Below are 17,066 nucleotides of genomic sequence, written 5' to 3'. Positions count from 1 at the left end.
GAGAATAAAATGGGACTTCTTTAACATATTGTTAACATCAAAACTAACTACCAAAAGACAACTGTTGATGGAAAAGCTCAGACAGGAAAGTCTAAAAAAAAAACAAAACAAAACACCTCTATGTTTAAAATTTACATTTTATTCTAATACTATCGAAATCGCAAAACAAACCCAGTATTTTCAGCTGTTCTAAGCTTTGTTTAGAATCTGGCAAGTCAGAAAAAAGCTCAGTATAGCTCCCAGAGAGACTAAAATTAAAGGTTGATTGTCCAAAGAAGAAATGAATTAATCATTCCTTTCTCAAGCCAGCTAGATACCTATATTTTTGCTGTTAGATATTATTCAGTCCCATACTGGTGTAGCTAGTCAGAATAATGTATTGCATTTCTCAAAAAAATGCCACACTAAGACGACACAGCAATCCTTTAGCATTTACATTTGTTGGCAGAATAGAGGGGTTTTTTTGGTGAGGTTTTTTTTGTTTGTTTGCTTGCTTGTTTGGGTTTTTTCAAATAACATAGAGCTTGGAGTGTTATTTCCACGAATATATTTCCACTGCTATAAACCATCAGATGATAAACAGGTATTCTGAATGTATACATACCTAGTAAAGGTACAACACCAGAAGCTATGATGTACGGCACACACAGCGAGAGTAACAGAACAGAGATTACGGGTGCTGCCAGTTTACGGATGATGAAGTGTAAGTCAATGTTACGAATCCCGTTTGCGTACACCTAAAAAGGAACAAGTTAGAAGTAGAAGGGATCAATCGTGAAAGCCTTGCTTTGCACTTACACTAATGACCAAAAGGTTTTTGCACAATTCTCCTTATGAAAGGACATGGGTGTTCTCAACTTGAAGAAAGCAGTGATGGCCACAGTTGAACAAGGAAAAGCTCTCTGCCAATCTGCATCGTGAGTGTTCCAGGAAATCATTTAAACAGTGCCCAAGAGACCAACTTAATCACGAATAGTGTTGTGATTCAGTTGTAGGAATGCAAGAAACCAGTTGAAAGATCATTTAATAGAGCTATACACAGCGTTTTTGTGGGTGACCTGGGATCACTTTGTGCTGTTAACTTTGTGCTGGAAGAGAATCCTGTGTACACCAACAAAATTAATCTATTAAATTTGGTAACAGGCAGAAAATACGAACTTATTTTGTATTTTGGTGGGGCAGACTAGAGCCTCTGCATGTAGAGTCTGTGCCTGAAGAAAGGGCCTGCACAATTGTTAAGTTTCTCCAGTTACTACCAGAAACTAAGGTCAAAATGTAACTAGATTAAGCTCAGCAAAAGACTAGTTTTGAATGGCTACCACCTACAGCCAGACTATGGCCTCTGTCTCACATCCTGGATGAAATCATTTGTGAGGATGGCTCAGAAGAGAGCCTGATGGCCCATGGAGAGCATTCAAAATGGAAGGAAGAGCCGTGATATGCATCAAAAGGTACTCTCAGAACTAAGACTACATTTCTGCAGTGTGACAGCTAAAGTAATTTAATAACTGGGACTATGTGCTAGACTTACTCAAAGAGGCACCTTGTGTACAGAGGTTGGGACATGCACCACAGCCATCATATACTGTGCAGGGATGAAAAGTTACCTTCTGGCAAACAACTGAGATACTTCACTGAGATGACAAGCACAGAACTTAAAGGTTATAACCAAGAAAAAAAATAAAAATACTTCTGCCACAGAAAAGAACAGGCCATGCAACTTGGAACTGCTCACAGGAACTGTTCCATCTTGCTTAATAACCAAAGGGGAATGGGAATAGTGTCTTTCATATGTACTAATCTGTGAACGGGGTAATATCTACAGCTCCAGAGAAGGCAAAATTCTCTGTTCTTGAGACGTGGATGTAAATAATGTTCAGTATTTGGACACACTGACTTCATCTAAAAATGTAATCATGTTTTCTTTCTCACTTTAATACAAATCTGATAAAAATGCATATATGTATATGCAGTTTTTCTTGATTTCAGCTTTCTGAGGTTTGCTTTTATTTTTAAGTGTACCTTAATGGATTAGGCTATACAATTTAAAAGGTTTCTACAAGACTAAATGAATTTTACTCAATTACTCCATTACTACAAATGCACACATTCAAAAACCATTGAAAACGTATTATACAGAAAAATTCACATGGACAGATTTTCCCTACCTGTTCAATAACAGTTTTCAGCCACCACTGAGGACCCATCAGCGTTATGGCAGCAATTATTTTGGCATGCAGAACTCCAAGAGCCCAGTCCTAATTTTGTAAAAATGGACTGTTAGCATTAACATATCTTTAAAAAGTTAGACAACCAAAAGCTTTTCAAGCATCTTGTTAATCTTACTTATAAATGAAAATATAATTACTTTTCTATTTACATAGGACATTGCTTAAAGGGAGTGACATCATCTACAAACTCCTATGGAAAACAAGATGTTCTCAAGCTTAACTGATGTCTGTCAAATTAGCTCCCTGGAATGAGGAAAATCAGTACTACTATTAAACCAAAAGCAAATACAAAACAAAAGCATTACACTTAAGATAAAGCAACAGACTATCATTCTGGTACATAATAGTTAACACTGGTAACATTTAACTACAAGGATGTTATTTGGATTCCTCCAAAAAAAGAATAGAAACAAGATGCAAAGATGTTCACATACTTCAGGAAACAAGTTTTTTCCGTTCTTTTAAATTTTAGTCATTCACAAAACCCTCTCTAATGTGAGAAAAGCTAAACAAAGCAAGGCAACACTGTTCATGAAAAAACATCATACTACTTAGAAGAAAATTTATATTTTAACATAAACTGCAATTATTATGGCATGGAATTAAAAGAACATAATATAACTACTGGCTTCTACTAAACTTTACAGCATGAGTCAATCCTTTCTGGATTACAGATATGTGTAAGATTTTCAGTAAGAGCCACCAAAAATAGAATGCAAAATATAGGCTGAAAAGGTATAATAAACAGCTACAGAACTGGTAAGACCTAAGATATCATAGACTAATCATCCTTTGCTAAGGAAATATGTTTTCTTTAACCAATTATTTTTAAAGAATGCTTTTGTTCACATCTATTTTCAAAAATTTAAAAAATTGTTACAAAAAAAGTCAGTATTAAAGTTGATTCATGTTTACTTAAGGCTGTAACCTTTGTATAACTTTGTTCTCTTTTGTGAAAAATGGAAATTATTCTCAATTTCAATAGCTTCTTGTTAATTTAGAACAAGTCTCAAATCCCTCTAATCCATTATTTTGAGGAAGCTCTGCTACGTGAAAATAAAATTTTTCAGTATACTGTATTTAAAACTTCTAAAGAACTAACATGTCTAGAATTTTTAGAATATCTAGCATTGCAAATTCTTTCCAAAACTGTTTGGAAATCAAGATCATCTATCACTGCAATTATATGATGTCCTGATTTATTAGTCATCTACTCAGATACCTCAAAAATATACCTGTATTTTAAAATAATGGAATAATTAAATTAGCAGTCAAATTCTTCTCTGTATTATGGCTTTCAAACATTTGGATACCGAAAGTAAACAAAAGCTTGTCTGTGGGCAGCTTACAAAGTCACTATCCCTGAACACTTCCTTGTTACTTAGTAAATGCATTCTAGATGTCTTGAGTTATGGTTCCCTCAGTTGAGTGTCTGAGTTATGAGTTCTTTCATAATTCAGCCTATGTGATGGAAGCATTCATTACTCAATCCTGTCTTCTGGATTGAAGAAAAAGAAATTTGCACTGCCTGTGAGACTTGACTGAAGAATAACAAAACATGACTACCTCAAAATCTTGTATTAACGATTTGACATCTCAACCCAAAACCAGCATGACCCTAAAGCATATAAAAATTCCATTTATAGTGGGCATCATTACTGAATTAAAGCCTTGTAAGGAAAAAACTATCAGCTGGACCTCCTGCTCCATAACAGTATGCAGAAAACTATCTAGAAAGATCAGACAGAGTATGTGCATACATACATACAGCTATACTAACTTCCTACATAACTTTACAATGATGCTACTGGGGATAAGTGTCTAGCTGGCCACTGAAATGCAAACATCCTCTGATGTCATCTCACAACAGTTTAGCTTTTCATACTCTGAATTCCTCAGCATACCCTTTTGGTTCAAATAATCCTCATATCCAGACTTGGCTGCCTTTTCTCTGCCATACAGAAACATATTTATAGAAAATGCTCTGAGGCACCGAACCAACATGAAACAAGAATGCTCATAACTCCTTACATCAACAGCAGCAAAGGAATGGGAGCAACTGACCTGCCAAGGATAGAAGAGAGGTGTTTGATCCAAAGGAACTCTCAAAGGGGCAACGATGACCAGTTCAAAGAGAAGTCCAAGCAAAAGTGGAACCACACCAGCTAGCAGTATAGCCACTATTAATGTCTTCATTATCTAAAAAGCCCCAAGACATTTAATTAATATATTTACCAGAGGATTCTTTGTTTAAGCTTAGGCAAGAAATGTACAATAGAAATCCTCAAAATCAAAACCAAGATAAAAATCTGGGGTATAAATTTGCTTTCATGGTGAGAATCAGAACTCCTCCTAATAACAGATATTTTCTTTAAAAATATTAAATTGAACAACATAAGATTCAACAAATAATGAAGATCTTTCTGAATATTTGCATCAAGCTACTTTGTAGAGACATGTTCATCATCATCTATCAGCTTTACTAGTTTTTTTTCCATTTGATAATGTCACATTACTAAACAAATAATAGTTAAGCTTCAAGGTATATGTGAACATGTAAATGTCTCTGAGAATACGTAACATTTGGAATAATATAATGCCACACATTCCCTTTTAAAGGAAAACAGAAAGATATACACATATATATAAACATATATACACAAACATATATACACACACACTTATTTACTCTGATTGCTTAACATTGTGCTAAATGGCTTCCAAAAATAGTTAGCCTATGCAACAGGAAGGGAAGCTGCAAAAGCTTTGAAATCGTCTGAAAAGGAAAATGCAGTGAACATCATAGAGTAAAATTGGTAAGCAAAAATGAAACAACAAGTTTCATTACCTACTTTTTGAATCACTAATTTTTCTTGAGACTCACCATGAGAGACCATTCCTTGACCTTCTGAAAAATCACTCTCCGACCCTGTGGCATCCAGGCAACCAATACTGTCACCGCTCGGATAGTCAGCCAACAGACATAAAGACCACAAGCAGCTGTGTACAGTTCATGGATTTTGGCAGTCCCCGTCCAAAATGACATTAACCATCGGCCAGCAAACACTGAAAACATAAGCACTGTTAAGTAGAGTAATGCTTTCTTGATGTATTAGGGAAGGATGCCTATTAAAAAACATTTATCAAATTTATTGTTAAATATGAATGCACAAATATTGTTCATCATAAAATAGTATTTTGGTACTATACTCATAATGCAGAAATGTGTGAAGCACTATGTAAATAGTTTCAGAAATTATGCCAAATACATATGTAGAAATTTTTTCCCCCTAAAATTTCATTATGACAGCAATGTGACCCAAACTACAGCAAAACCAAGCACTCAATACAGCACTATTCAGAGCCTAAACACTAATCTTCAGAACTGCAAAGGCATTAGTGCATAAGTTTGAACTTAAATTGCATGAGCTATATTTGGATTATTTCACTGCCTCACATAATTTTTTAAGACTTATTGATGAGGCTTCTGAAGCTTTATGACAAAAATGGGAGACTCATTTGCTACCACTCATTTCTTAATAGTGTCTCCATTTACCAGTATCTCAGAGGAATTATTTTATGTACTACTATTAAAATAATCACAAAATTTGTAACTCTGATCTCAATACATTATTGACTTTAGGATCAGTAATACAAGGAGGTATAAACCACATGGTATTACAGCAGCCAGGTTATAAAATTCAAATGAGTTTACATGTCTTAGCCTTTTGATTTAAGTACTTATTCATACATTTTTAAAGTGATATACATGCCACTTTCCAAAATCTCCTAGCGACCTGTCAAGGTCAGAATATCTGAAGCTGGAAGGGACCCATAAGGATCATCAAGTCCAACTCCCTGCTCCTTGCAGGACTCAATAATGACACCTTCAGAATATTTAAGTAAAGAAATTAGAAGACCTGGTAACAAATGACATATTTTCCTTCTCTAAACAGTAAAGCAGGTGCAAGAGTTTAAATTCCTTTTTTCTCTCAGTACTAATGAGATTGTCTCAGCACTTGGAGCTATGTTGTTAAAGGAAAATTATTCTACAACAAAACAATGGGAATGGCAATCTCTGTCATTTAAATACAAGTACTATCATTACCATTTAGGTTTTTAGATTATTACAACTTGATGATGTACCATTAAAAATGAGATGATTTTCCACGTTTTCTCCTTTTAACTTTAAACGATGGTTTCAAAACATCTGCCATTGCTGAGCACAGCAACACACAGTTGCTTTTAATCACAGTTTTACAGTAATAGACTCACCTGGTAAGGTAAGGCAGATAAGACTAGCAATCAGTAATGTTATGCACATGAAAACAATCAAAAGAAATATCTGAAAGAAGGAAAAAATAAAAAGGAGAAAAAGTTTATAAGAAAGTTACTTAACCAAAGCAAAAAAATTCCACATAAAAGATACATCATCCTAGAAAGGCGGCTGAACTAGAATATTCAAATACCAACTGATATTTACTGTATAAATAAATCAGCAGTGAGAAATCTACCCACAGTACCTGCAGTGTTGTGCATTTCTTTCTAAGAGTTTGCATCAGCTGTCCCAAGAGTAAAAATTAACATTTGAATCCAGAATGACTGAAGTTCCCCATTAGATTACATTAAAAAAAATCATCTCTTCATTTCTGCACTGACCAGCACAACTCTCAATTAATCCTGAAAGGTTTCTAGCTCTGTATACCAGATGACCAAGACAGTGGTTTTCTACGAAAAACCTTGCTGAGAAAGTTCTTCCAGATGTCCTCAGGTTTATGTGACCAGAAGATGACAGTGAAGCTGGTCGCTCCTTAGTCAGGTTTACATCTTATCGGAGAATTATCATGTACTTGACTTCTTTAAATATGTCTCAAGCACCATGTGCTATGCGGCTCTGCTTCATTAATCATCAAAGACACACAACAAGTAAGCCTACTGTGGGAAAGCTAACACCTTATCCTAACAGATAACTGAAAGAAAGTTAAATCTGTAACATATATTTTCCTTGATGAGACTTTTGGGTATAAAGGAAGGAAATTTCAGAAGCACTACCACACTGTCATGCTGTTAGCCATGGCTTCCATTCTCACAGTAAGTGAGCTGTGTTGGAAGTTTATATTTGATTAATTCAGAGTTCCAATAACAACAAAATAGTTATCTAGTTTAACCCGTATATTATTCTAGAAATTTAAGTATTTGCCAACAACACTTCCTTTCTAATTTTAGGGATTTAGAACTTTTAAGTACTATAACACTTCTGTGTTTAATATAGATGCAAATGAAACAGAAATTCTCCATTTAATTTCTTAATAAAGCCAAATAGTTTAAAGTACACTTCAGCTACAAGACCAAAGTATGCCCCCTCGAAAGCCATGCCTTGTTAGAGGCACACCATAACTACCTGTTTGATGGGGGCTTATTGTATTTCTCTCCATTACTAATCGTGAAGAAAACAAGACGTAAACTAACAGATAACAGACAACATATATGGGATCTATAAGTAAAATCATAAAAATGACAAGCTGAAAAAAGCTTTATGTGAAAAAGCTGAAAAAGTCTACTTTTTAGAAAGGTGCAAACCATACAAAACACTACACGACCCACCACTTGACTTCTGATAACGTGGGCCAAGTCCTTCTTACAAAAAAATTACTCACCATATTCTTCCAATTTCATTTTCTGTCCTCTTTATGTGTTTGATATACCTACCCTGAGTGGGAATTTTAAAGGCCTACGATAAGGCTGGAAACCCACAGGTCCTCCTTGTTGAAGTATGGCTTGATGGGCTGCATGAAGACCTTCTCCCACAACTGGAATGGCATTATTATTGCGAGCATGCTGGTTGTTAGGTTGCTGATTTGCATTGTTTTCATTCTCTTCCTGGTCACCAAGTAAGTAAGAATGAAGATCCCTGTAACAATCAAAATGAATGAGAAACTTATAGAAACATAGGCCGACTCAGAATGCGTACAAGCTGCACAAAACTTATACAGGATTTTCATTAAGTAAAATAAGCCTTTTTCTGATAATGCACTCGATGTCATCATACTCACAGAATTTAGAAGGAAAATGCTAGGGGATGTAGATTAGAACAGTTGGAACACAGTCACAAGAAAAGATCACTTATCTGTTTGATTGCTTTAAAAACATCACCTGGTATTGCAGTGGCTGTGTTTATGAAAGGAAAATTGCAGTGCTATTTCAGTTCGTGAAAGCACACAGCTCTATTGACAGCTTTTATTTTACTGTTACCAAGCTCTATTGGAAACAATTGCCTTCAAACCTAAACTGTACGAGAACAGTAGATCATTGCTATAGACATGCTCTCAAAAGTACAGAGGCAGGCAGAGTCTTTCAAAAAGATTCTAAATGGCTCAAAACCTGGTCACGACTTTCTAAGAACATCAATCCTAAAAGAGTCAATCTATTTAAAAAACTTTCTGTTGATGTTTCCCACATATATCATAGCAAAATCTGAATTCGATTAAAAAAGACCCAAACCCAATATGAACACTTAGAAGTTAATTTTCCTCAGCTTTAGCAGAGTAAGATGTGTGCAGATATTCTATTGGCAGTGAAAACATGCCAATGTTTTCTTCTCTGTTCAGTGTTAACAGAGAAGAAGATTTTCATCTTTGCTCAGCTAAAATTGCTGAAGAGATAATTCACAACTGTTCTAAACAGCTGCAACAGTGGAGAAAGAAAAGCCATTTTTATCGTCTCCAAAATTCTCTTGTTGCATTATACTCAAACACCATCAAAATGTGGAAAAATTAATAGAAAAACCCAAACCCTTCAAACTGCAAAGAGAACAGGGGGTGAGGAGAGTTTCTTTATGAAAAGCTAAAATAAATATTTTAGATTGCAGTGAAGAAAAAAGTCTTTCATTCATTCACTCAGTTTCTCAGACATAACTTAGCAAAGAATAAACCTTGATCCTAGTAGTGCAACACTCAGCAAGACATAGTGGGAGAATGCCAATATACTTTGAAGTAAAACTGAAAGGTATACAGGATAAAAGAAAATCAACTTTATTTTTTTCTTGACTAATTTGGCAAACAACAGATGAACTAAAAAATAATTTCAAGTGCTAGAACTCTGCCTGGCAGTATAATAATCCACTTTATCTGATGAAGATACAGTTTTCTCCTTTCTCCTTTTTTAGAGACTGAACTTTCAACTTTAACATCCCCGATTTAAAGTTGTTCACTTTTTCAGCTTAATGTTCTAAATAATTTTTCTTTATTTTTTCCTTCTTATAGTAAGAAGTGCAGGAAGTGCACGTGAATTTTACATGACTCATGGAAATGCTCTGCTGACACTTATCTCTTCATTCTTTTCAAGTAATAGAAAGTTAACAAAATATTAGTCATACTTCTAGATTTTTTTCACTAAGCAAATACTAGTAATAGTGTACTAAAAGTACACTAGTAATAGTGTACTAAAAGAATTACTTGTCAAAGACAAGTCCAGAAGTCGGTACAAATACTGATTAGAAGAAATCACTATAGAAGTTTTCCATCACATCGTTATCTGTAAAAGAGCTATTAAAGCCACCTGTTGGGATAACTTTCTTGAAAGCACGGTGCTTTCATGTTTGAAGGCCAAACTGGACACATGGTTGTAGTTGATTCTGGATCTCTGTACTTACAGCAAGTATCCAGCAGTAACAGTCCATGCTCGTACAAGACCTTTCAACCACTGTCTTGTATGTCCTTGCTCTAGCAAAGCTGGAAGCACCACCTGAAGCAAAAGGAGCTCTAAGGAAAGTTCGCTTACTGGAGCATCACTAGAAACAATGGGAAGAATAGAAAGTCAAACATAAGGAACATTCTGATAGCAATCTTTTACAGTGAATCATATTAACACCACCACAATACAAAAATATATTGGATGCCAACAGGAAGAATTCTTAATTTTTTCCAGACATTTTTCCTTATATACTACCCTAGGCAGAGATTAGGTGTTCATGAGTATTTAGACATTTAGGTGTATAAGAAATTTAAGAAAAAACATTGAGAAAGATTATATCTGAGAATACAGTTTGCTCTTTTATTTGCTTCTGTCATCACTGTTTCAATTATTATTTAGAAACAGAAAAAACCTGCTATCATCAAAAACAAATCCAGTTACAGAAATTCTTTCATTCTTGTAGTAATGATAATCAGGAATGAGTGTGTTAAAAAAAACAAACATGAAAGCAACTTCACTATCAAAAAGTTGAAAGGGTAAGTGTTTTGAGGACATAAAACCCCAAAGAGTTATCATTATGGAAGTAATACAAAATGCCTTTTATTTTTGTTAGTAGCTTTTCACTTGACAAACTGTATGATGTAGCCATGTCCTTTACCTTTTAACTTCCCTAGAACAATGAAGATTAGATTAACTGAAAACAAAATAACATAGCAAAAAAAAGTCCCATTAATGCTCAAAGAGCACAAACACACTTTTGCTAGTTATAGGAAGACTGAAGAAACACAACTTTTAAAAAATAAATGCTTACCTGTAGAGCATAACATTATATGGAAGAAAGTTAGGCAGGAGATATTTAATAATGCGTATAGGAAGCCAGAGCATTAACAGTACAATTGATCCAAAGACAATCTGCAACAAGAAAGTAAACAAGTTAGTCCACATTGTAGAAACAACCAAATCTAGCTCCCCACCCATTTCTGTGACACGTTCCCTGTGTAGTGGGTTAGCCCTGGCTGACAGCCCAACACCTACCCAGCTGCTCGCTCATTGCCCTTTCCTGCTGAAGGGGAAGGCAAAACAGAAGGAAGGCAAGACTGAGATAATGACTGTTTAATAGAGAAGGCAAAAGCTGTGCCCACAAGCAAAACAATAAGAGGAATTCAGTCTCTATTTCTCACCAGCAGACAGACAATTAGCAGCTTCCTGGGAACTCATGAAGACAAAACACCATAACCATGAATGCCCCCCCTTCCTCCTTTCCCACAGCTTCTACTGCTGAGCACGATGTCATATGGTATTCCTTTGGTCAGTTTGGGTCAACTATTCCAGGTATACCCTGGAACCACAACTTATTCACTGGAGGCGTGAGGGAGTGGGGCAGAGCCGGAAAGAGAAAAGGCCTGCCTTGATATCATGCAAGCACTGTCTAGCTGAAGCCAACAGGCCTGTGTTGGCAACACTGTTTCAGCTGCTAATTCAAAGTGCAGAAGAACATTTGCCCGTACGCCACAATGCTCTCACCAAAGAGGACTGTGACTGAATAAGCATTGACTGGCCTGCTGACAGAGCCATGTCAGACAGTTCTTCTTTCTTCGCTGTTCCCCAACACCAGGATTACTAATTTTGCATTCCCCTCTTTTCTAAGCAACTGACTTTTCAAGCAACTTGCTGAAGCATCAAAAGGTGTTTCAGTTTCTATTTTCTCACATTTTAAGCTGACTGAAACACCAAAACTTAAGTAGGTGAATCAGGTGCATGAAGATCATGCACTTTTATAAATCACATTTCCTTAAGGAACCAGATGAAAAATTAAGTACATTTTAAACACATTCTTACATTTCATATAAATGCACCACTAGAAACTAAAAATGTAAAAAAAAAGAAAAAAAATACATGTTTAACTATGTAGAACAGAAAAATCGAATCTCCTTCTCCTTGAAAATTAATATTTAATGTTCTACACAAGACATTTCTTAAAAATATTGAAAAAGAAACAAAATGTGGAAGGTGTGACTTATTCTTTGAAATGAAAAGTGTAAATGATTACCATTCTGGGTCTCACATTCTAATATGAGGCTAGTAGAAATTCTGAATTCATTAGCTAAGCAAATCAAAAGGTGAAGTTCAAGTAACTGTTCCAACACAGTGTGAGAACATATCTCAGATCATTAGTAACAAGCAGATCTTTGCTTGTATTTGGGCCACCTGCTGTGACATGAAGTTTTAGGCAGATGAGGAATTATGAGTATCCAAGAAGAAAATGCTCTGAAAGGTGGACAGGTCAGCTCCTCTCACGTACTGAAGGGTTCTTGAATAGAAACTCTGTCTCTGAGCTTTCACTGCTCCAAGCACCTCAGGTGTAATAATACAGCACATGAATGTTTCTGGTGTGTCAGTTTTCACAGTTGATGTGATATTTATATCAAAGACGACCTGAGACCCTTTCTTTACCACGTGCTTGGCAAACTTCAACCAAACAAGCAGAGGGGAAAAAATTTTCATTGCTTTTAATATCTTACAATGATAATCTGGAGACAGACACCATTGGCTAGATCAGCAGAATCCAATGTAAAATTAAACTTGAAAGTTACTTTCCCCTGCTGCACTATCTTAGCTGAACTAGACACACAATGTTACTGCAATAACTGAAGGCATCATGAAAGCATTACATGATTTACAATATCCATGATAATAAAAATTTGTTGTCTGAATATACAAATGTTTTCTGTGATTTTGCATAAGGAGAAGATATCACAGAAAGATGTGTTTTGTAAGGGACCTTTAGAGTTCAATCAACCCTCCCTAATCCCTCAGAACTCTGCTCTGAGCAGACCCAGTTACATGAGGTTGCTCAGAACCCTATCCAGTTCAGTTTTGAGTATCAAAAGATGTAGATTCTGTTGGCAACTTGTTCCAGTATCAATTCACCTTCATGATGAAAGTCTTTTTTCCTTAACTACACAGTACCATATATGAGAAATTTTCTTTCCAAATAAAGAAATCTTGACAAAAGTCCTTACCACCGATAAGATAAACCTCCTGAGATGTCTATAGATGGGCAAGTGAATCATTTCCTGCACAGGATTGAAGTCTGGATCATTCAAATTCCTGAGAAACCATAGGACACCAGGTCTCAATACCTGAAGTAGGAAATAGAAAACAATATACAAAGAGAAACTCTTGAAAATACTTTGTTTTTCATTTTGAATAACACTCCTGCAGCAAATAAGTTTTAACATAATAGTGATATTTGTTGAATAAGATTCAACCAAGAGGCACAGAAATAGAACAAAGGAAGTATCATCATAGAGAAGAAGAGAAGAAATAACCAAATACAAGTTTAATTTTCAAGTACTGATCAATCTTAAACAATTAAAACATATTTAGATTAATTTGAAAGCAACACTCAGGTTTAAGGATTCTTTGTAAACTAAAAATCTCTAAGCAAAATATACTTTAAATCATAATTTTCCACTGCAGTAAAGTACCAGCATGGCCCTTTTAACCAAAGGCTGAAATTCAATATACACACAAAACACAGTAGCAACAATACCCACATGTGAAAGATTTAACTGTTCAACATGCAAGCCTCTTAATATGTTACATACCAATCTTGTTCTTACAGACTTACCTCTCTCAGTAAAAGAATGAAGGATGCAAAATAGAAGACATAAACCATTCCAACTAACCAGTGCAGAAACATTGTGGTACCTGGAGCAGACTGAAAGCTCAATTCTCTGTCTTTCAGAGTGGCATCAAACATCTCCTAGAAGGTAAGTAGTAAACAAATATGAATCAAGTTTGGCAAACATCCACAATTACTCATTTTGTTTACCCTAGTTCATATATAGTACTAAACAAATTTAAATGTCTGCCTGGTGTTAACAAATAAATAAGTATAGCATTTAATTAGAGAAAAAAAGGAAATTTACAATAAAAACAGTAAATAAAGATTGATTTCTGATCAATTTATTTCTTCTGACAGAAAGAAGAAAGAATTCAACTCTAACAGACCCTACATAAGTTATAAATCAGTTCGAACAAAGTGGCAGTGTGATGGAAGTAAATACTTACTCTCTTAAGTAAAATTCTACTTTTATTAAGGCTGCAAGAAATTAATTTTCTCCATTTGAAATTAGGCACTCAATTTTTTTTCAGGACAGAAAAACTGTCCTTCTCAATTCCAAGCAAACACAGCATGTATCTTGTTCAAAACAAAAAGGGACTGGATAACTTAAAATATGAAGTCATTACCATTTCACAAGAGGTGGCTACATAAAGGCATTTCTTCATTGCACAAGTTTGCCTATAAGTAAGCTAATTACCACAGTGGTCTTGTAACTGCAGTAAAAAGGATTATATCCTTATTATTTTAACAGCATGTTAATTTGTATTTAGGAACATAAACAAAATTAGCATTAGGGAGTACCTAAAAATCCCTTTCCCTGTGGAAATGATGTTTATAAAAACAGAAGAGTGTTGTCAAACTCATATTGAACAACTCTCTTCTCATCAGAACTGGTTTTTTTTTTTCTTCAAATATAAACAGTGTTAAAAAAAAAGGTTTTATCCCATTTATTTCTTTTCTTACCAAGGAACATATATCCAGCCACCAGCCACAGATGAGAGGAAATACACCAATTTCAACCACCACTAACAAGGAAACCTTTAGGAAAATAGAGAAAAGAACAACTCACTAGTTTAACAAAAGTTGCTAAGAAAATGATAATGTAAGCTCAAATTGAGAGGGTTTTTTGGCCCACAGAAAAGAAATTAGGATTACCTTGACAACAATATAGCAAACGCCTAATAAACGACGTGATCGCTGGAATTTAACAAGTGCTGCCAAGCCCTGAATACTTTTGTCAAGAAAATAATGCTGAAAAATACTTTATAACAGCCTAATTAATATGAAACACTGTATTACATGGCTTTTAGCAACAGGAAATTTTATAAAAGACAAAAGTGAAATAGGAAGTATATAATTTATCAGGGTTGTATTTTCAAAATTGGCTGTGACTCCAGAAGTCACTGTCTGGTGTGCTGGGTAACACCCCCAAACATGTACCTAAAATAAATAAATTAATAATAATAACACCACACTTCTTAAATTAAGCATCCAAAAGTTTTCTCAAGAAATAAACAGTTTCCTTTGAAAACATCTGCCACGAATAAGCAAGTTTCAAAACTGAAGACCTACTTTAAAGAGTAGCTTTCTTTTCCATGCAGTCTGAAACAAATTCTCATCTTTTCTAAGAAAAGCTGGATGCGTATTACACTTTTTTCTTCTAATTTCTCCAAAAGAGCAGAGCAAAATGTTCAATTAATTGCACCTGCATCATGCCTGTGCCTCCTCAAAACACAGCCAGAAAAGTCATTTACATGTAAATCTGAACCAGGTAACTACTGACAAAAGGATACATGACAAACAATTAGAGTCACTGCTAGCAGAACATATCCGACAATAGTTGTAATCAGGCCTTCGAAGTGAGATGCTTGAACCTGGAGGGAAGAGGGAAAAAGAGGAAAGCTTACCAGTCTCTTAAAAGATTACATCTCTCTTTTATGTAATCAAGATAAACTTCACTTTTAAAATATTCATTAAGAATGACAAGTTTCTCTAGTTTTCACATATTTGTTTCATACACATATGCAACAAGAAGTTGCATACTACCCCCTCGCTTTCCCTACCTATTATCATCCGCTATGAAAATTACTCAGTACACAAATTAAAAATGTACACAAGGAAGAAGAGGTTGTTAAAAAATCCCAATACCTATGCATTTTTTGTAAAGTAGGAAACCTCACTTTAAATGTAAATAATGGAAGAAGTGGGAAAGAATGAGTAACATTTTTAATCATAGATTCAAAAAGGACTGATAATTTAAGGACTGAAAATGAGACACAGTCCAAGTTACTTTTGCAAATAACAGTTGAAAAATGCTACAAGAATATTATGATTAAATAAACAGTGGCAGGTTTTTTTCATTTTGAAATTAAAGGACAGTACTCACGTATTCCTCAAAGCCCAGGCCAACAATGGAGAAGTGACCAATGTGGTATGGACAAAATGCTGTATAATGTAAGCAGAAAGAAGAAAAAAGGCCATGAAAACTGCTAAATGGAGCCTTATTTGCAGGATGTGTATTGCAACATGGTAATAATTCCACTTCTTGTCAACTTTATGAAAACACCTAAAAAAAATTACTTTCTGTGCAAATATTTGCAAGTGTTAAGATTTTTAGAATTTTACAAACACTGAAAAATCATATCCGAATTCACATGGAAAGACTAAAAACAATATAAAACTACACAGAATTAGAGGACAGTCTTTTCCTTCTTAGTTCATCTTGCAGTGCATAAATTAATTCAATTTCTCTGTCTCATGCACTAGGCTGGTATCTGTCTCAGACTGCTGTAGGAACCTGTTCTGCATATTCATTCTGTTCCATGCACTAAAAGACTTAAGCAGCCATTTTACATCTCCATGGTCAGATGGGACTTGCTTTAGCAAGGCTTCAGTTCTAATGCTTTAATTCTTAAGAATACTGTGAAAAATGCAAGCCCTGCAAAGGGAAGACGAAACGGAGAAAGATGACACTCCAGTGAAGGGATGAGCAACAACTTTTACTTTGAATTAATGTACTGAGAACTGTCATAATTCCTGAGAACTCTCTTGACAATTCTGAGGTTTCAGGGGGAATGCATTAAAAACCAGAACACTTTCCCCATTTTCAGACACTCATGTGTTTGAAACAAAATCAAGCAGTTGTTTTAGCTCACTTTGTGGTCTTCTAACCAAGCTATGAATGACTACAGAATTCAACATCTATTTTTTTTCAGGAGTAGAGGGAAGCAACATAAAGGAAAGGGGCTGCAGTAATGGCAAGCTTGTACTTTCACCTTTCATTTTCACTCTGAGAATTACTGTAGACTAAATGTTCCCTTAAATGAAAAGTCTGATGATTTTCTCTCTCATCTTCATTTCCATATGACCAATATGTTAAAAAAAAAACCAAAAAAAAAAGCAAACAGGAACAACAACAAAAAAAATCTACTAGGAGAAGACTTAGCAGGACACATATTACCCTAATCAATGATCAGAACATTTTGGAGAAATAAGCAGCTAATGGGAAGAGC

General features: G+C 35.0%; 1 protein-coding gene across 2 annotated transcripts in view; it reads right to left on the bottom strand.

Annotated features, from left to right (window-relative positions):
* Positions 1–17,066, bottom strand: part of MARCHF6 (membrane associated ring-CH-type finger 6) — a 46,266-nt gene that overhangs the window by 5,141 nt on the left and 24,059 nt on the right. For both annotated transcript variants that reach the window (XM_032684020.1, XM_032684011.1), the window contains exons 11-24: positions 15,941–15,999; positions 15,348–15,428; positions 14,710–14,778; positions 14,518–14,592; positions 13,558–13,692; positions 12,947–13,066; positions 10,735–10,835; positions 9,883–10,020; positions 7,941–8,142; positions 6,507–6,576; positions 5,116–5,297; positions 4,296–4,430; positions 2,169–2,258; positions 605–737 (exon numbers count right to left, since the gene is read on the bottom strand). In XM_032684020.1, coding sequence (XP_032539911.1) covers positions 605–737; positions 2,169–2,258; positions 4,296–4,430; positions 5,116–5,297; positions 6,507–6,576; positions 7,941–8,142; positions 9,883–10,020; positions 10,735–10,835; positions 12,947–13,066; positions 13,558–13,692; positions 14,518–14,592; positions 14,710–14,778; positions 15,348–15,428; positions 15,941–15,999 — 1,590 coding nt within the window. The remainder of the gene's footprint in view (positions 1–604; positions 738–2,168; positions 2,259–4,295; positions 4,431–5,115; positions 5,298–6,506; positions 6,577–7,940; positions 8,143–9,882; positions 10,021–10,734; positions 10,836–12,946; positions 13,067–13,557; positions 13,693–14,517; positions 14,593–14,709; positions 14,779–15,347; positions 15,429–15,940; positions 16,000–17,066) is intronic.

This window comes from Chiroxiphia lanceolata, chromosome 1 (genome assembly GCF_009829145.1).
Source record: "Chiroxiphia lanceolata isolate bChiLan1 chromosome 1, bChiLan1.pri, whole genome shotgun sequence".
Taxonomy (NCBI): domain Eukaryota; kingdom Metazoa; phylum Chordata; class Aves; order Passeriformes; family Pipridae; genus Chiroxiphia; species Chiroxiphia lanceolata.
This window is presented reverse-complemented; position numbering and strand designations above follow the sequence as displayed.